We start from the raw sequence: 20695 nt of genomic DNA on the forward strand, positions 1-20695 counted from the left end.
AGATAAGTACTTCTCTCCATGCTTCTCAAACTTTGTCAAAACACCAAAAAATGAGAACATTCAGAAAACATACTTCCACGGAATGAAAATGACAAGAAAACACTTTTCTATGTATAATGGGTAGTGTACAGGAAGGTAGCTCAGTATCTGAGCTTCAGTCAGGTGCTTGGAAACAAACTACTATGATATAGGTATTATGTATAATACCAAGGCAGTTGGGCACAGCTTAGCTAAACTGGGACTTAAAGAACATGCAAAGGAGAGGCTTGCCTTCTCTACCATTTTCCCCCCTGCCAACCCCATTTTTATTTCTTTTGACAGAAGAGTCGGCTTACAAATTGAATCTAGTCAATCACTTGACCCATCAGACTCATTGGAAACTAAGCTATAGCTGGGAAGACAGGGGAATGGGGACTTTAAACACGTGCCATAGATTCTAAGGTCTTTTGCCCTGTTTCTTTGACCTCTTTCAAGGTAACATTCGACAACAATGAAACCCCATCCAGGAGGAGTTTATCTTCTAACATCTAAAGCTAACAAACACTTTACAGTTTAAGCCTAAAAGAAAATTAAATGCTGGTCCCTTAGGCAGACCCAAGGGATATGATACTGAAATCTGTAGGTTGAGACCCTTCTACACTTCCTACGGAAGTAGGAATCTCTGGTTGAGGGTGTGAAGCCAAGCTCATTTAAAAGTTTATTTCAACCAAATTAAGTGCTTATCTTTTTTTTTTTTTAATGATATTTTCTCCCCTTTTGGCAAATTAAGATCCACTTGCCTGGAAAACAAAACGTTGAATTCTTACATTTCTCATTAGCATTATTTCTTTTATCTTTGAGCTGTTTACCTATTCTTGAAACTGTGACATATGGGAATTTCACACCTAGTGAATATATTTTCATGTAGCTGTGGCATGAGACTATAATCATTAAAAGAATATACACAAGTAAGAATAACTGCAACAATTGGTGACATTTACCAATTAGAATTATAGTTCTTTATCCTTCTTTTAGCGTATGAAGGGTAATTATCTCTGATAAATTGCTGGAAAAGATGCAATTTTCCTTTTAAACAGTTTCTACTTACAGTACAAATGTGTTTGGATAGAAGACATTATCACTGGTTCAGCGCTTCTTTGTGCAAAGACTTGTTTTATGGCAGTAAAATTTACATACTTTGGAAGTCACTGCATCTAATTCCATTATTACATGTTATGCATTTAATTTCAACATTACATGGTCACTTATTAGGAAATGAAGTTTCGCTAAAAAGTAAAAACTAAACACTTGAGTTTTGGGGGTTTTTTTTTTGTGTGTGTCAATGAATGGGATGCACGTGACTGCTTGGCAGAGACAACGAATTGCTACATGTGCTGGTGCAGGTGGGTGTCCACTGGCCTTAGCAAAGCAGACATCTGGTAAGCTTCAGGAACTGTCAATTTGGATGAGTTTTTTTTTTTTCCAATCAAGAATATTGTGTTCTAGAGAGCTATATTTAGAAATCTTTTCTGTATTGGTAATTATAATTTTCTTAACGAATAGGGGAGAAGAACAATTAAAAACCACGTAGCAAGCACTCTATGGATTAAATGCCCCTTAGAGTCAATGCTTTTTCTCATTCCCCCATTTCAAGCTCTGAGATCCTTGGTTCACCAAGCACTAACTCCTCCATCTTGTTTATTAGGATAGTAATCTCTAAATCAAAATAGGAATTCTCAAATTCTAATTTGATTTAAAAAAAAAAGAACAAAATTGAGGAAACAAAGTTATAGTAAAAGGACACAAACATCTAAAAACTTTCCCCCTGAGCAACAAGAAATCAATAAATGTGGAAGGAAGTGAAGTATGGTCAGGTGAGTGCCCCTGACACTGGCTGCCGAAGTAACAGAATACACCAGTGAGTGAATAAGTTTAGGTAAGGGTGCAGGCTCCAGCAAATTTTTTTCAGCCATTAATCACTAGTTAACCTAGTGAGATGAAAATGCTGTTGAGAGAAAAAAAAATTCCTTGTTAATTATACACTGCAAATGCTCTGACTTCCTGCTGCTACACGTAATCCCACAGGTGCAAGTCTTCACTCTCCCGGTCCATGGGTAGGTGCGTGCAATGCTGCAGTCAGTTTGCACAGCAACGTATTTAGATGCAGGAGAAGCCGCTTAACCTTCCACGGAAGGTTAACAATACACTATGCAAACACTGTCATGGTGTCTATTTACACCATGGAGACAATTTTTTAAATATACTATTCCTGTCTCAAAGATGAACTAGAAGCTGCAGCATAAATGACTTAATTTGAAAGTGCACTTCTCATAACCTACAAAACTTGCCTTGAAGAAACGATCAAGAGTGGAACTGTGCTATCCTGGTTTATGATAATCTGCACATATGAATCTTGTGAGATTTAAAACAACTGCAGGTCTCAGTTTGAAATTGTAATAGCAATTTCTATCTCAGCTCCAGCACTGCAGATTCAGAAGTAGTCTGTAACTGATCATCAGGGAACGCAGGACATAATTCTACAAACACAGAACTTATCCCACGTATTTTTAACAACAATACATATCTTTCACTGTGTAATAGATTCTTTATTACTTTGGCATTCACGCAGCAATTTCTACAGTTTTCCATCTGAATGAAAACGTTCTTAAAGCTTTTAAAAAGAATTTTCAGTAGGTTAAGTAGATTATATATTCTCAAAAACCTAAAAAAATAGGTTTGAGTATATCTATGATGATTAGGTTGTAAAAATATGTATTTTACCAATTTTGTACAAAGTAGAATAATTACATTGTATTCACATAGAAAAGCAAAGGAAATAAACAGAACTGAAGGCTTCAAACTAGATTTATCCCATCTTAAATATTACAGAAGCCCAGGAAGAGGAATAATTCATAAAAGCGGGGAGGGGGGCAGGGAGAGAAATGTGAACAATGAAACCGTCACAAGGATATAAAGTTTTCAAGATTTTCTAATAGTTTATCTAACTTTTTTAAAACAATGAAAAAATTCATTGTTCTTAGGAAACAAACAAACCAACCAACCCTCCAACCTATTTTTTCAAGCAGTGAAGTGGCCAGACTCACCCTTCTCTTTGTTAAATTCAGCAGTATTCAAAATTCCATTAACAGTATTATACATTTTGACTCCAAATTGGAAAGCAGAAAAACTTGCCCTTCCTAGATAAGCGTTTTGCTTCTCTCTAGAAGAACTAGAAAAAAATACTGTAGACAAAGGAGCAATACCTATCATGATTACACTGGAGTTACAGGTTTTTTGGAAGAAGACCACAGAGTATTAAGAGGAAATACTATCAACATAACTTATCATTCTTGCTGTTGACCTCAATCAATTGGCTGAGGTAGTATTTGTCAGGTGTTTCCATGATAAATCTATCACACACCCCCACCCCCATCTCTCCCTCCTTCTCATACTATACTACTCATAGGAAGTCACTATGCACAACCTTAAGTTGTGGGGGGTTAAGCTGTCTCCTTGTGACTAAAGTATCTACACTAATTATTGGGAAGTCTTCTGTAAGGGAGATTTATCTTTCTCGCCATTTGTTTGCTCAAACATTTACTTGTATGAGTGTGGACTAATGGATGTTTATTTTATACTTTGGATTATAATCTAATACTACCGACCTTACTTACTTGCTCAAATGATCTAGCTCAGGCCATTGGGAGCTCTTTTAGATGCCTCCTGTGTCTCTTTAACATATCCCCTATCATTGTGGGTTTTTTTTTTTTTAAACACTTCCTTACTTTCTGTCGCTATAAGATGCCCCAAGCTCATCTTATATATTTGCTGCCCCAGTCCTAGAATCTGCCATTTCTCCAAAGAGTCCTGATTCACTTTACGTGAGATCAGATACTAAGGGCTGGGCACTAGGTGTGGTGGGTGCTGCTGGGGTATTGTTGCTTCTGGGCTCTCTCAGTTAACAAGCCAATTAAATATATGCATATATAAATATTTCTACATGCAACCGGCTCTATGTTAAGCTCAAGACAAGTTCACACTAATGTCTCCAACTCTAATCAATTACCACACAGACCATTCTAGCCTCCTCCTCGTCTCCAACCTCTTATTCCAACAGTGAGAAACTTGGCTTTCACCAAACACTGTCCCTGAACTTAATCGTTCACTTCTAGTGAACGATAGGCACAGTGGTTTCTGACTTGTTAGCCTGTGGGGAAACACTTGATCAACTAGACCACCATGCTTATGTACAGTTCCATTCTCCTTTATTATTACAGACTCCAGTCATTTCCAATGTCACTCAAATCAGCACTTTTTCCTCCATCTTTTTCAGTGAGGTTATTCCACACATTTGCAATAGAATTAGATTTTTAAAAAATCACAATCTCTTTTCTGTCCTGGGATTCCATGATATCCTAATTGATCTTTTAAAAATTTGCCCATGTTCAGGTTCAATCTTTGCTGTTTTTTTTTTTTTTTAAGATTTTATTTATTTGACAGAGAGAGACACAGTGAGAGAGGGAACACAAGCAGGGGGAGTGGGAGAGGGAGAAGCAGACTTCCCCCTGTGCAGGGAGCCCGATGCGGGGCTCGATCCCAGGACCCTGGGATCATGACCTGAGCTGAAGGCAGACGCTTAACGACTGAGTCACCCAGGCGCCTCCGTAAAGTTAAGTACAAATACATAATATCATGTAACCATTACAGTGTCACCCAGAATAGCTTTACTGCCCCTAAAAGTTTCCTGGGCTTCACCTAGTTGCTTCACTGACCTTGAACTTATGGCAACTGCTAATCTGTTTTATAATCTTTATAGTTCTGCCTGTACTAGAAGGTGATATAAATGGAATCATATAGTATGTAGCCTTCTCAGACTGGCTTCCTTCACTTGGCAATAGGCCTTTAAGATTCATCTATATTTTGTGTGGCCTGTTAGCTAATTTCTTTTTTCTTTTCTTTTTTCTTTCCTTTTTTTTTTTCCTGGATATATATTCCAATTGTCTCATTCATCTATTGACGGATATTTTGGTTGCTTCCAATTTTTGGCGATTCTGAATAAGTTTGGTAGGAATATTTGTGTGCAGGTTTTGGTGTGGATGTACAATTTTCAAATCAGTTGGATAAATACCTAGAAGTGCAATTGGTAGCTTGCATGGTAAGATTGTTCAGCTTTGTAACAAACTGCCAGTCTTCCAAAGTGGCTGTACCATATTCCGTTTGCATGAGCGATGAATGAGAGTCCCTTGTCAACATCTTGCTATTGTCAATTTTTTTTAAATTTAAATTTTAGCCACACTAAGAGGTAGGTAGTGGTACCTCATTGTTTTAACTTGCATTTCCCTAACAACAAATGACATTAAGCACCTTTTCGTATGTTTATTTGATAGCTGTATGTCTTTGTTATAGTGTCTATTCTGATTTTTTGCCATTTTTCAAATTGGGTTGTTTTTTTTATTGTTGAGTATTAAGAGTTCTCTGTTCATTTTAGATACAAGTTCTTTTTTTAAATTTTTTTTTATTAACACATAATGTATTATTTGTTTCAGGGGTACAGGTCTGTGATTCATCAGTCTTACACAATTCACAGTGTTCACCATAGCACATACCCTCCCCAGTGTCCATCACCAGCCACCCCATCCTTCCCACCCCCCACCACTCCGGCAACCCTCAGTTTGTTTCCTGAGATTAAGAGTCTCTTATGGTTTGTCTCCCTCTCTGGTTTCGTCTTGTTTCATTTTTCCCTCCCTTCCCCTATGATCCTCTGTTTTGTTTCTCAAATTCCTCATATCAGTGAGATCATATGATACTTGTCTTTCTCTGATTGACTTATTTCACTTAGCATAATACCCTCTAGTTCCATCCACGTTGTTGCAAATGGCAAGATTTCATTTTTTGATGGCTGCATAATATTCCATTGTGTGTGTGTGTGTGTGTGTGTGTGTGTGTGTGTGTGTGTGTGTGTGTACCACATCTTCTTTATCCATTCATCATCTATTGATGGACATCTAGGCTCTTTCCATAGTTTGGCTATTGTGGACATTGCTGCTATAAACATTGGAGTGCATGTGCTCCTTCAGGCCACTGTATTTGTTAGATACAAGTTCTTTACCAAATATGTGTCTCTGGCTTTTCATTCTCTTAAAAGTACAGAAGTAGTTAATTATTAAGTCCAATTTACATAGTTTTTCATGGATGTTTTTGGTGTTGGACCTAAAAACCTCATCACCAAACCCAAGACCACATATATTTTCTCCTATGTTTTCTTCTAGAAGTTTTATCATCTGCATTTTACTGGCAGGTTTTTGATCAGCTTTGAGTTAGTTTTTGTGAAAGACGAACCAGTGTCCTTTTTCCTCATGAGGTTCTCCTTAAAAGACTGCTTTAGAGAGGCACATTTGCTGGGGTTTTAGCATAAAAAAGTTAACAGTCAACAGCAACTTCTGGCTGCTGAAGTTAATATTCACAGGCATCAGTAATAGAGGTGTAATGTCCAGATCTGAGGGAGAAAATCCTCCCTTAGTAATCTGCCATGACCAGACCATGTCTAAGGTTTAGCGTGCTCTGCTGGGGCAGTAGGGCTACGTGATTTCATAATGACACAGGTAAGCTGAATCCATCTGGAGAGTGAAGAGTGACTGGCATGATAAAGAGCTTGGGTATAGTTGCTGTAGCTGTTTTAATGTATGTCTGTTTCTCTATCTCTTTCATCCTAGACACTGAATGGCTTGAGGGGAGTCAATGTATAGTTTCATCATGTAAGCCCGGGACCCAGCACTTAGTGTTAAATAAATAAATAATTAGTGAGTTCAGTGAAGAAATTAAAGATGTCTAATACAGAAAATAAGAATTCCTCAGACAATATATCGCTTTGAATAGCCATATCCTTTGGGAAGAGGAGGCATGATTAATTATCATCAAGTATTTGAAGGGCTATCATGCAGAAGAGGGATTAGAACCAAGGTAGAATTCACAGAGGTACAGAATTTCAACTCATTAAACATAAGAGGAGGCTGTCTTATGGTAAGCCTGTAATCACTGAGAAAATTAAAAGAGCCTGAAATGAATCTTTGTGAGGGATATCAGAAAAGGCAGTTTCTGCATTGAGAAGGAGAATGAATGAACCACCTTCTGTATCTGTCAACTCTGAAGCTCTATAATAAGGCCTAACAGATCTAGTACACTGTCAAATTAAGAACTTCAAAATCCCTGCGGTGCCTGGGTGGTGCAGTTGGTTAAATATCCAGCTCCTGGTTTTGGCTCAGGTAATAATCTCAGGGGCCATGCGACTGAGCCCCGAGTTGGGCTTCTCCACTCAGTGTGGAGTCTGAGATTCTCTCCCCTTCTTCCTCTGCCCCCCCCACTCGTGCTCTCTCAAAAACACAGATTAAAAAAGTCTTAAAAAAAAAAAAAACTTCAAAAGCCCTAAGAACAGAAATATTTATGGTGTCCAATTCCACTTGTATTTCAAAATAAAAACAAAGCTGTATTATAAAACATGTTAGGAATTCCAATGAATTTCATGTGTTTCCTATGATGATTTGTCTCTTTCTTTTTTAAGATAGGAAATATAAACTCTCCTTAATTTTCCCTTTCTCTCTTTTGTGCTGTCATTTTGCAAGACCCTACACCTGTGATTATTTCTGCTTATTGCCCAGTGCTGATTTTCTGATTCGAGGCACAAGACAAGGAGTATACCAAAAATTCTTCGGGAATCATTTGTGAAATAAAAAAGCCTTGTTCCAAAGAAACCTTATGCAAAGGCAGGAAAGTCCATGGCCTTTTCACTTAAAATATCCATTTATACTCTTAACTACAGGGAACAAACGGATAGTTACCAGAGGGGTGGTGGGTGGGTGGATGGGGGAGTAGGGGATGCAGATTAAAGAGTACATTTATCATGATGAAAAAAGAAAAATTATCCATTTATAATAATTATAGGCAGCAATAAATCTGGGGACTATTTAGTCCATAGTATAAAATTTTGGTTCTGCATTTTTTTTTAAGATTTTATTTATTTATTTGAGAGAGTGAGAAAGAGAGAGAGAGAGCACGAGAGGGAAGAGGGTCAGAGAGAGAAGCAGACTCCCTGCTGAGCCGGGAGCCTGATGTGGGACACGATCCCAGGACTCCAGGATCATGACCCGAGCCGAAGGCAGTCGCTTAAACCAACTGAGCCACCCAGGCGCCCCTGGTTCTGCATTTTAAAATAAGAGCTATCTACAACTGCTACACAGTTTGCCAGTCCTTAAACCACTGACATTCATAATGACAATCTAGATGTGATGTTACCCAAGCACAATCTTAAGCAAAGATGAGATGATTTATATTCCATTTAGTTTTAATTTGTAAGTTTTATTTTCATTGTGCTCAAATTCTTTGAAAAGTGATATACATGCCAAGATATATGATTAAAGAGAACATATTAGGCCTTGATCACTTATGTGATAATAGGATGAAGGCAAAAAGTAATTTGTTAGGATTATCAATTTAAAAATGCTGCACTAACTTGTTGATTATATTTATCATGTGAATTTTCTATAATTGTAGCTCATGGTATCCTAATCTTTGAACAGATTTACAGGTTATGAATTATTTCCCAAGCATTGTGCAAAACACCAAATGCTAAAATAGGTGAATATTGATTTATAACACTTCTGTATTTAGAAAACTAGTTCCTTAACTGGTTCATCTTTATTGTCACTTTAACTCCTATAAGAAACCTGTTACAGCTTCCATACAAAGGGAAGAGAGAGTGAGCATTTTTCTATAAATAGTATGAGGCATTCACTACCCGGTCCTAGAGTATTAGAACAATCCTCTGCAACTGAGCTGACATGTTCTTGTAATGACTTGACCTCCATAAAAGTTCCCAAGTTAAAATGGAAAAAGTACACTGAAATAATCACACGTCAAGCCTTCTTACGAGGGTTAGCACTTGCTTAAGGAAAATAAACTGCTGCCTGAGGGAATGACACTCAATGCTTTAAAGATTTGAAATAAAACTGGTAAACCATAATTATTTTAAAAAGAATTATACACACACATACAGAGTTTTTAAAAGCAAATAAAAAATACTTACTGGAACATCGACATATTTTGCAGCTGCTTTCACCTTAAGTGGAAAAGAGATAATTATGAGAATTATTTTCTTAACTGTTGGATAAGTACTATGACAACAGCCAAAAGACAGCAGAAGAGAACTCACTCAAATACTTACAGTGAATGACAGAATGGATGAAAAGAAAGTGCCTTCATCGTATCTTGACAGCTTAGATAACACCCCTTCCAACACTGAAACAAACTGTAATTGTTTATAGTGAGTATTTAGAATATTACAAATTAATAACAAGGCAAATAATTTTTGGACCAACTTCTCCCACACCACAAAAGTCCACGATGAATAAACTGACAGTCAAGAGGCTGACTTGTAATGTTTACTCTTCCATTTTGAGGATGAGCTCTAAGGTCCTTTTCTATTGCTGGAAATAATAAAGTGTTTTTTTGTTTTTTTGTTTTAAGATAAAAGAATAACATGTAATAGCAGCCTGGTCACCAAACATGTGTGATAATTTTAACCACTGATAAATAACTTGAAATTCCTGAGACTATTCCTTAAAACAATTTTCAACTTCAGGAGAGATGTTTAGAAGCAATGATGGCCAAGTGTAATCAGATTCCTTTCTATCATAGATCACTTGACCATTCCCCAACTTTTTCTATCTACAGAAGAGGTTGAATCAAAATGACCAGATAATGGAAGGAATGTGTAACAGTTGAGGCTCCTGTAACATGGTAACAAAGTCCAACATTGGTTAACAGGCATTGACCAAGCAGCTCTAATGAGGACATACAAGGACCAAATCTGCTTTCAGAAGCTTACAAAGCAGTTGGAGAGCTAAAACAGATAAACACTCTGCAGGCCATGAGGGAAAGAGCACTAGATTGAGCTTAATATAAGCTCCTGATTCCACAATGACTACTATGTGGGCTCAGGCCAACCATTGCACCCATCAGTTCTTCTAGCAGTTAGTGTGTGTGTGTGTGTGTGTGTGTGTGTGTGGTTGAGTGTGTGTGTGTGTGTGTGTGTGTGGGGGGGTGTGTGTGTGGTGTGTGTACACGCGTGCGTGCACTGTGGGTGGTGTGGAATTAAAATTCATCTCAAGTGTTTTACATTTCTACAATTTTATATTTCTCTGAAGTTAAATTTAAGACATATATACCATAATATGATTAAACATGTGGGGAATTATATTTCACTGAGTGGAAGCACTAAGATCTGGCACTAAGAAAAGAAATTAGTAGGAATTTACTGCTGTGCATCTTTCCTCTTTAGAACTAAAATAATATGCACTATTGACAAATTATATACTCCCAAAGGGGAAATACTGACAAGGTTTTTTTAAATACAAAAAGGGAAATTAACGAAGGCTGGTTTTTGTTCACATAGCAGCTTCTTCAACAAAGTGATAATAGTTCTAGGGACACAGCTTATTGGTCTCTGGTGACCAGAGAACTCACTGAGCATGCACAGGAGATAATCTTTTCTCTATGGCTGGTCAATTACTGCAAAATAGTTTATGCAAAAGAAACAAAAACTTCCCTATAGGTTTCTCCATCACATCATGTGCGACATGATGTAAGAACACAGAAACAAAATCATGCAAACTGCTGACTAAAATCGTATTTTTAAAGAATGAAAATTATGTATGGCTCGTTAGTTGTCCTAAGGGATATAAACAGCAAAAAACACAAAATTACAAATTGCTCACAACTAAAAGTCAATTTAGCACTTTCTTCCTGCCCATTAGGATGTCTTACCAACCACAGCTGGCTAACTCAACTTGATGTGGTTTGCAAAGACCCAGAAGACCAATACTCCAGGGCTATGTCAGACCAGGGAAAGGGAATTCCAAACTTAATGGCCCTCTGTGGAAAATGCCTCATCTCTTCTAACTCAAATCTTGAGAGCCAGTGTGTGCTGGGTGATCTCATTTGCCATGAGGAGTGCGACAATTGCTATGGTTACCAGACTACCTGAGCCAGTGAAGGCTCTAGCACAGCACCTGGTTCTTGGTGCCCTCAAGTGAGTGTGTGCGTACACACGTAAGTGGTGCTGGGGGACAAGGCAAGGTAGAGGCAAGAACCCTGTGGACAGATTTAGAAGATCTTAGTTCAACTGTGGCCCTGACAATCTCTGGCTATAGGGCAATGGTCAAGCCTTGAGCTTCTCTAGCTTTAGCGTACTCATCAGTCGAAGGGGGGAAAATGACAGCCATCCAACCTGTCCATCTCACAAGGATCAGTGAAGACCAGTTGAGATGATTTATGTGAAAGGACTGTGAAAACAGCAAAATACTAAAGAAATGTAAAGAGTTAATATTATTGATATGATTAGGTAAATCACTATCCATTACATAGGTCTAAAAACCTATGTAATAGGTCTAAAAAGTCACAAGTTAGTGGGGGTAGCCTTAGGATTGTTTAGTGCTAAGGAGTAATAATGAGTTTGGTTATTGGCCAATGGGTCTAATTCAATTAAAAGATATCTACTGAGGTAGAACAGAGTTGAGGATGTAAATGAGACCTGCGTTAAAATCCCACCTGTTTCAAGGGTGTTTGGTTGACAGCATGGGAAGGAGGCTTTGAACACAGGTGGTCTGGCTCCAAAGCTCATGTTCTTTACCATTAGGGGTACACAGTTGTAAGCATTAAATGAAATAAGTCATGTGCCCAACATATCAGCACTCAGTAAATGTCATTTTGTTATTATTGAGCCCCTAATGTGGGAAAGAGACAATATGAATCTTTGACCTTTGCTTTCTTTCGTTCCAGGAACATACAAACTAGCGGGAGAGACAGACATGTATACTACTGGTCCTGACAGGCAGAACGTTTTAAGGGCCAGTAGAGATGGGTAAACAGTGTAACTGAAACACGAGGGAAAGTATGACCTCTAACCGGATGATGTCCGTAAGCTCCCAGGTGGTACAGGAGCTGAGCTAGCTTCTGGATGGCAGCATGGAGGGGATAAAATGACACTTGGGGAAGCAACTCTTGGTGGATGGTTTTAGGACACCAGGTTCCTAAGCAGCACTGGGTCGTATCTGTGTAAATCCTACACGAGGACTGGGCTGCTGCATCCGTGTCACAACATTCTTTGCCTCCATTTTAACAATAGCAGAGAGCCTCTCCTTGAGTTCCTCCCCACCCCAAACGGTCCCGGGGGGGGGCATGATACAGCAAGGGACCCTATGTGCTTCCATGGCGGTGAACAGTGTCTGCACCACTGGGATCAACCAGCTGAGCCATACAGTTCCTACAGGAAAGCTGTTTTTGTGAGATTTCTCCAAGGCACATGCATTAGAAGAGTGGCCTTAAAAACCAAACTCTATTAAAAATCAAGATTGACTAATGATGATATATTTTCCATTTGGCCGTTAATTGCACAAAACAGCAAGATTCCAAAGACATCCAGTTAAACGCTGGGTTTAGTTGCTGTGTCTTTAACTGCTTCCTGTGAACTTTCTCAGTACAGCTCAGGGAGTATATAAATACTTAGGGGTTTGCCTTGTGCTCTCTGTTCTCCTGAGGGTGTCGGGTTGGAATGAAATACTGTAATCTCTTTGTTTCCCTGCTCTTTATTGTAGACGCCATTTACTGGGTTTGTTTGAATAATATTTAACACCTAAAGTCTGTCTGGGTAATTACCAACTTTACCTCACTATGCACACTCTCAAGGAAATTAAAGATGAAAAGCACTTTGAAATGACTAGTCGAATGAAACATGCAGTATGCCACAAGGCATGGCGCTTTCAATTTCCTGTTGAATTTTAACAGGGTATAAGATTCATTTTCCCACATGCATGGAAAGTAGACCACAAATTCTAAAATGTTATTGGGAGGATTCCAACTGTAGATTGGTGGGTTCAAAACACAATTCCTGCTTTTTTAGCTGTGACACTTCACGAATAAGGGTAATAAGGGTATTTGCATCATTTACACTGCAAGTTATAACATCTTCCACAGAAAAGAGATTCATCCAAATAAGACTGATGATAAAAAAACTAAGTTCTTTCCCTTCCTTTTCTCTTTTTTTTTTCTTTTTTGGGAGGGGGGAAGGGTTAGTGGTGCTGGAGATAACTATTTTATTAGCAGATGTTTTATGTTTATTTGGTAAGATCAGGACTAGCTAGTATTGTTAAAAATCCACATGGAACTAGAATACCATGGACTGGAAAAAACCAGGTTTCCTGCCCTGAATCAGAATGTTAATGTTATGATACAATGCAACTGTCCCTTCCTCATCCTCTTTTCTCCAACTGTGAATCCACTTCTTTGAACCTTTGTTCCAACTGACTCCCAAAAGGTCTTTCTAGATTTTCTGTATCTGTGTTGGGGATGCGCACCGTTTGAGTGCTGGCTTCAGCAGCACATATACTAAAATGGGAGTGATAACAGAAGATTAGCATGGCTCCCACCCAAGGATGGGTAGTATTTGACAGCAAATATTTACTTGTAACATACCTTGTTCCACAAAGTATCTAAGACAACTTCCAAGAGGGCACATCTAGCACAGACATTGGTAAATTCTCCACACTCCTCTCCTTGTTCCTTTTTCCCTTGCCCCACAAAGAGAGCGACCTATCGTATTTTGTATTTCCTCTCTCCTAATAATCCTTTTAAGCATATAGTTGGATTTGAACAGGTGTCTTCTGACTATATAGCCTTGATCCAAATGAGTAAATTTAATTAAATTAATCTTAGGATGAGTTGGTGAGATATTTTAATTACAGAATCTAGGTAGTCAGGTGTGATGTAACCTCTGCCCATCTTATTCTTAAAGGAAATTTAGGGGAAAATATTTTAGGTTATCAGAAAGAATGTATGTGTGTCTGTATATATTTACACCTAGCTCTATACCTATGAACTCAGTGAGGTAGTGTGTCCGTGTTCCTAAATCCCTTTTTGCAATAATGAAGGATTTCGTGGATTGAATATATTCCTATGCTCTTTTGCTTCATACCCAGGATCTCCTGAGCCCCGTTAACCAGGGTGCGTCCTGAGAGTGGTCGCAGCCTCATTCTCTGCTCTGCTAACCGTTTCCCTGGCCAGTCCTTTCTTCCAGCTCTCTCAGCTTTTCTCTAGCATCCTCATTTGACATACAATGAACCCCATTCCCCTCTACCTACCCATGCTGGTCCCACCGCGAGTATGCCTATGTGCGATTGTCACAGGAGGGACACACGGGCTGGTGAGTACAACCCAGATACAAAGGGGGCACCAGAAGACTGGGAGGTAAAGCTCCCACTCTTTTCTTCTCTGCTCTTGCTGAATTCTGTGTAGCGTGATGGAAAGATGACAAGCCTAGGGACCACAAAGGCCAGGTCCTGGCTCCACAGTTACCTACCATGTGACCTGAGGCCTGTTTCCTCATCTGTGAGCCAGGGGACTGGACTCTGGGGTAAACTCTGGTTTACCTTGGGAGTCTGCCTTGGGCAGAGCTCCAGGCCTCCTTCCCCTCTTTACTCAGGGCAGTTTTGCTCTGATCAATGTGATGCTTTTGGGTGCTACCCAAGATATATTTGAGAACATTAAATATGTCTTCTGAACATTATAAAAATACTTGAAAAGTCCTTGCTAGAGGATCTCAGGGTTCCAACTCTAGCACTGTGCATGCTATGGGACTCTGGAACCTGAGGAGAAACGATGTGGGTCCCCAGAGGCCTCTGTAAAGAAATGTATGTAAGGATTTTTGTTTTAGACTGACAAAAGGGTATAGATATTTTTTGTCATCTAATACTCATGCTTTTTTGATGAGGATACGAAATTGTATAGGGAGACCCAGAGGGTAACATGAAGAAACAGGAGCAGAGTTCAGATCTTCTGATTCTCCCACACTTTGGTCAACTTAATTATTATAAGGTGGTGATAAATATGGCATTTTTGGTATCCTTTCCTTCGCAAGATTTAATGTTCCCACTATCATTTTTTTTTCCCTCAGTAAAAATATCTAAGTCCCTTTCTGGCTAGGAGCATCTTTATTTTTTTCCGTTTTAAGGTTGATTTCCATTTCTCCACAGGGTTTCGAGTTATGGAATATCTGCCTAAGAAGAGTAGCCACTGACATACCATCATTTCTAATGGATGAAATCTTATAATAACATTGATAGTTTGGTTCCATATGCTTCCTCTGAATTCCAGACTCAGCTATCTGATTGTCTCCTTGGCCTTCCCTCCTTCAGATATCAGTCAACTCAGTCTCCACATGTCCAATACTGACATCGTGGTCTTTCCCTCAAAATCTGTTCCTCTTCCAGGTACCCGGGGTCAGTCAATGGCTTCAACATGCATGCTGTGCTTCAAGCCATAAACCTAGGAGCAAGTTAGGTTTTCCCTTCTCTCCCCATTACTAACCCTGGGGCTGCTGTAACAGAATACCTTAGACTGGGTGACAAAAAAGTGCACATTTTTTCCCCTCACAGTTCTGAAGGCTGGAAAGTCCACAAACAAGAAGATGGTATATTTGGTGTCTGGTAAGAACCCACTTCCTGGTTCAAAGATGATGGCATTTGGCTGCATTTCTACATGGCAGAAGGAGCTAGGGAGCTCTGTGGGGTATTTTTTTTTTTTTTTTAAATAAGGGTGCTAATCCTATTTATGAGGGCTGCATCTGCATGACCTAATTACCTTCCAGAGGCCCCACCTCCTAATACCATCACCTTAGGGATTATTAGGTTTCAACATATGAATTTGGGTTGGGGGACACAAACATTCAGTCTATAGCACTCTTTAAATGTCTTAAATGTCTTTGGGTTAGTCGACCAGAGATCAATGTAACAGTCTCCGCAGGACCCTCTCTGTAATCTATTTGCTACAGGCAATCAGATGAATCTTCTTATAATGCAGATATGATTAACTCCTCACCCTTACTTGCTGCTACCCCAACCCTTCCATGGCTTCCCAATGTTCTTAGATGAAGACATTAGGTTCCTCAGGTCTGAAGTTGGGCTTTTCACCATGATTGCACTCTGTCTCTCAGGCACAGAGTTGGGAATCATTAGTACATAAAATCAGAAGTGTGAAAGTCACAGCAATTTGTGGAATGAGCTCAAAAGAAGACTAAAGATGGAAACCCAAGGAATACCAGCATTTAGGTACTAGGTGGAGAAAGGACACAGAGATGGAAAGCCAAGTTCTTTTCTCAGCATGGAAATGTGCATGCAGTTGGGGCACATACTGTTGAGCGCTATGTATGATAGAGAGCCCTGGCTCACTGTTCAATCATTTGTGAAGATGTGTGGAATAAGAAGAGGATATGGAGGTGGGATTGAAGAGAGGAGTTAAAAAGAAGGAAGTATTCTTTCTAACTTAACCAAACGTAGCAAATATATTTATCAAGATGCACAGATTAAAACATGAGAAGAAACATTTGGAATACAACACAAGTAATTCATTATTCTACTCTATTTCATGTTGAGTTAATTAATATGCTAGGATAAAATAAAAATGTCTAGGATAGGACTCTTGAAATCTGACAGGGTAAAGACAGTAAATGTAGGTGTTACCCATTTTAATTTTTAGAGTATTTTGCATTTCACTGATTTCCTAGACATCTAGAATCAGCATGTACATTGGATTAGGAACCTGAAGCTCAAAACTTTGGTTCCTGACTCTCTTAATTAAGTTTGTGGTCAATTTAGTAGACTCCTGTGAGGACTTTGTTTGTATCTGTGAATTAGGGTAAGACTGCTCATCCCATAGGGTTTCACAGCTGGTACTTCATAAATATCCCCTTTTAAGATATCATTTCTTCAACAACAACAAAAAAATGTGAACACACTATCTTAGAGGGTTGTTTTGTTTTTAAACACTATACTGAAGTTTAAAGATCTTTCACATGATAGCCTGGATAGAGATTTATCAGAGCAGTGTTTCTCAAAGTCTGGCTCACTGTACTCCTACAACAAAATTACCATGGTGACTGGTTAAACATGTACCTTCCTGCTCCTCTTCTCAAACTTCTGATTCAGAATTGTTGGAAAGTGAGGCATGGAATCTACATTTTAACATGACCTCAAGTAATTTTGGCTTGCTAACATTTAAGAATTGAATTATAGAACCTTATTTTCTTTGCTTAATAAAATAAAAAAAAATCATTTGTCATCTCCTATGAGAGCTTAAGATGATTGGTTCAATCTATGAAGTCAGTTTATTTTATACTTTTCAACTAAAGAATGCAAGATTATTAAAAAGTACTGTTAAAGTGGGAGCGCCTGGGTGGCTCAGTTGTTAAGCATCTGCCTTCGGCTCGGGTCATGATCCCAGGGTCCTGGGATCGAGCCCCGCATCAGTCTCCCGGCTCAGTGGGAAGCCTGCTTCTCCCTCTCCCGCTCCCCCTGCTTGCGTTCCTGCTCTCACTCTCTCTCTCTGTCAAATAAATAAATAAAATCTTAAAAAAAAAAGTACTGTTAAACTGCAGGAGAAATGATCCACAGAAAAAGACTAATCTAGATCTGATCTCCATATATAATAGCTAGTTCCATTAGGGTATTTAAGTTAAAATTAATTAAAATTAAGTAAAATCAAAATTTCAGTTCCTTAGTTGTACTAGCCACATTTCAAGTGGTCTATAGCCACATGAGACTAGTAGTCACTCTACTGGATGGTGCTGGATAAATATTTTTATACCACAGAAAGTTGAACTGAATAGTATTGATCTCTAGAATACCGTTTGCTTACTTGATTCAAATATACTATTTTTTCATTAAAACAGATGTATCTGATATAAAAATAAATCAGTTTTTTACTTTGCCAGGAAAGAGTGCAGAGATGATGTGCAGCCCTGCCAGCCTCCTCTGCAACCCTCCCCCCACCAGCAGAAATCCTGAACTAGTCTCTTTTCCTTGCTGCCTATTTAACCCTTTACCAGCTGCATGCTATCATGCAATTTAATGACTTCCAGTATGCCCCCTTCTCGCAAAAGACAACTTGCACAGGAGAACTGTGAAGATGGGGAGGTGCCATCTGGGTAAAATCTCCCTGGATGACTCGCAGACAATGAAGGCACAAAGTAACTTCCTTTCACTTTAGTGGGCTGTCTGTGCAGTGTTGGGAGCTGCTGTGCTGGGCTCCTGAGAGGCTGGAAATCTCCCTGCTCTGCCTCTGGAGCTTTGTTCTCCAGCAGTTCACCTCTCCCCCACCGGCTGGGTGCTTTTACTGTTCACCTTTTCCCTTTCCACTTGTTGGTAACTGTGTGTTGTACGTGAAGGTGCAGGTATTCTTGTGGGGGTAGAAGTGAAGAGAATGAGAACAAACTGGAGGGGTGGTGGTATGCTAAAATCTTCTTTCTGGCTCTTTTCTATCTCAAGACTTGCTACCAAGGAATTCAGAAAATACCAAACGAAATAAACAAACAAACCCCCAAAACCCTGAAGAATCCACCCGCCTCCAAAATCAAGTATAATCCCACCATCCAGAGAAGCTCTGTCAACAATTTTGGTGTTTATCCCGTCTTTACTCTATGTGATGCAAATTCAGATCATACTTTCCATTTCTAAACTATTAAACTTTTTTTTTCACTTAATACTATATTATCAAACCTTTCCTTTATCATTAATAGTCTTTGAATGCATGGTTTCTTAATATAGCTGTCCCATAATTTACTTTACCATTCCCTTCATGTTAGAGATTAAAGTTGTTTCCCATTTTTCATTAGAAGTAATGTGACCATATCAATGTATATATATTTTGTGCATCTCTCTGAGTAGGAAAAAGATGCAAAAATACTTATTAGGTAGAAGGGTATTAATGTACTCGATATAGTTCCAAATTATTTCTAGGAAGGCTGTAATGATTTACACTCCTGTAGACAGAAAGTGTGAGTATCCCACCTCACCTTTTCTGAAACCAAGTGTTAGTTTAAAAACATCTATGCTAATTTGCTAGAAAAAGTAGTATATTAATTGTAGTTTTTCTTCATTCCTTAAATGATGAGTGAGGTTTAACATTTTTCATGCTTCTTGGGCATCTCTGCTTTTTCTTTTTTAAACATGTCCTTCGTTTATTAAATTGGGGGTGTTTTTTCCTTTGTTTTCTGTACGTTCTTCCAATTGTTTTATGAAGCTTGATTGGGGGTTCTCTGATCAAGCCTTGCAAGAGCAAGGGCTCCATCTGTTCCTGTGAATGTGCCGCTGGACCACATCCATTCTGACTCCTCACCCTCTTGAGTTCCATTTTCCGTCTCTTTCCCTGGCAGACCCGGATCTTGAGTGTCAGCTCATGGCAGTCTGTTACACCTTGGTGGGATTTTAACTGTCTAATCATTCAATGGAATACTTATGCTTCATCTACTTATACAGTTACAGCTATAGCCCTTGTCAGAGATATCTGGAGCATCAGATTGGAAACCATGGGAGCCCCCCAGGAGAGGAGAACCTCAGGCTGTCAGCCTTCTTCATCTGCCCGTGACTAGCTCTAGAGCCTCGGTGCTGTCATCCCCACAAACAGGCTACACTCAATGACTGGTGACAACTCGAATCAGCCAAACAGATAAGACAAATAGTCAGGGAACATAAATGTGAAATAATAAGATCTTACTGGAAGACAGAGTTATTTTTAAAAGCCAACAGCTGCAAGAAAAGCCAAGATGAATTGTAAATAAAAAATCAAAAGTTGTTGACAAAGAGTGTTCACATTTTGTTCTGAACTCTTCTTGAAATCTGAACTTTTCTTGCGTCTCTTTATAAAACTGTTTTTCAATTGGGTATTTAGAAACATGAGACAGATTTTTCTAAAAATTCCCAGCAAAATGATTTTTGAGTCTGACTTAAAAAGGTGAATAAATAATACATTACCTTTGAAACTAGCAGTGAAATGATTTCTTTTACAGCGTTGTCAATCAAATCATCTATTTTTGAATGGTATTGTTGTGGATATCAAAAGACAAAGATGCATTAGTTGATGTGGACACAAAACTTTTGTCATTAGTCATAAATGCTTTAAAGCTCCTAGTTATGACATATCGGATTTGCTGAAAATGATCATTTTGAACATCAGAAGAACAAAACCTTGAAAACGATCCACCCAATCAACACTTTTTACATTGTGGCTTGAAAATTTTCCCATGTGCACTGTTGAGTTAAGCAGCTAATGGGGTTATTATATAGATGAATTGGGTTCTTATTCTTATTCAGGCAGAGGAATGTGAAGGATACTTTTTGTCTTCTCCTCTATAATTAAGGTGGCCGTGTATTTTTCTAAAGGGTTGGTTTAGCTGGAGAAGCAAAAAGACTAGAAAAAGATTTAATTAATACAGCATTTCATGTCTGACAACTCTCATTCATAAGTTATTTTAAATGTGCTCTAGAAATAAAATGAGCTCCCAATTGTTCACTGTAAAAGGACCGTTTTGTCAGTGCAGGGAAGCCGCAGTAGTTTATACAATTCTACAATATGCTCAAGCAAGGCAAAATTAAAATGTCATCATCAAAGGTGAATAGATGGTAACAAATTAATAGGCCATAAGGGTATAATGAAACAGCACTCACTCCCCATAGTTTTATCACTGCTTCCTCATGAAAAAGACGCCTTTAAGTAAATACAAAAAAGATGTATTTAAAATAAACCTGAAAGCCTCCTTTTTCGCTTTCTTTAGAGAATATGAGAGAGTTGCATTCTTAAATTAGCAGGAGCCTCGGCTTCTGCAGTGTTTGAAGGC

At 38.7% G+C, this 20695-nt stretch overlaps 1 protein-coding gene and 1 non-coding gene across 2 annotated transcripts in view; one reads left to right on the forward strand and one right to left on the reverse strand.

Moving 5' to 3' along the window:
• Positions 1 to 20695, reverse strand: part of CADPS2 (calcium dependent secretion activator 2) — a 509442-nt gene that overhangs the window by 28663 nt on the left and 460084 nt on the right. The window contains 3 exon segments of the mRNA XM_027573409.2: positions 9059 to 9091; positions 9197 to 9280; positions 19833 to 19907. Coding sequence (XP_027429210.1) covers positions 9059 to 9091; positions 9197 to 9280; positions 19833 to 19907 — 192 coding nt within the window.
• LOC113912084 lies at positions 13393 to 13498 on the forward strand. The gene has a single exon (XR_003516705.1). It is a non-coding gene; the product is annotated as a U6 spliceosomal RNA (small nuclear RNA).

Source organism: Zalophus californianus, chromosome 12 (assembly GCF_009762305.2).
Source record: "Zalophus californianus isolate mZalCal1 chromosome 12, mZalCal1.pri.v2, whole genome shotgun sequence".
Lineage (NCBI taxonomy): Eukaryota > Metazoa > Chordata > Mammalia > Carnivora > Otariidae > Zalophus > Zalophus californianus.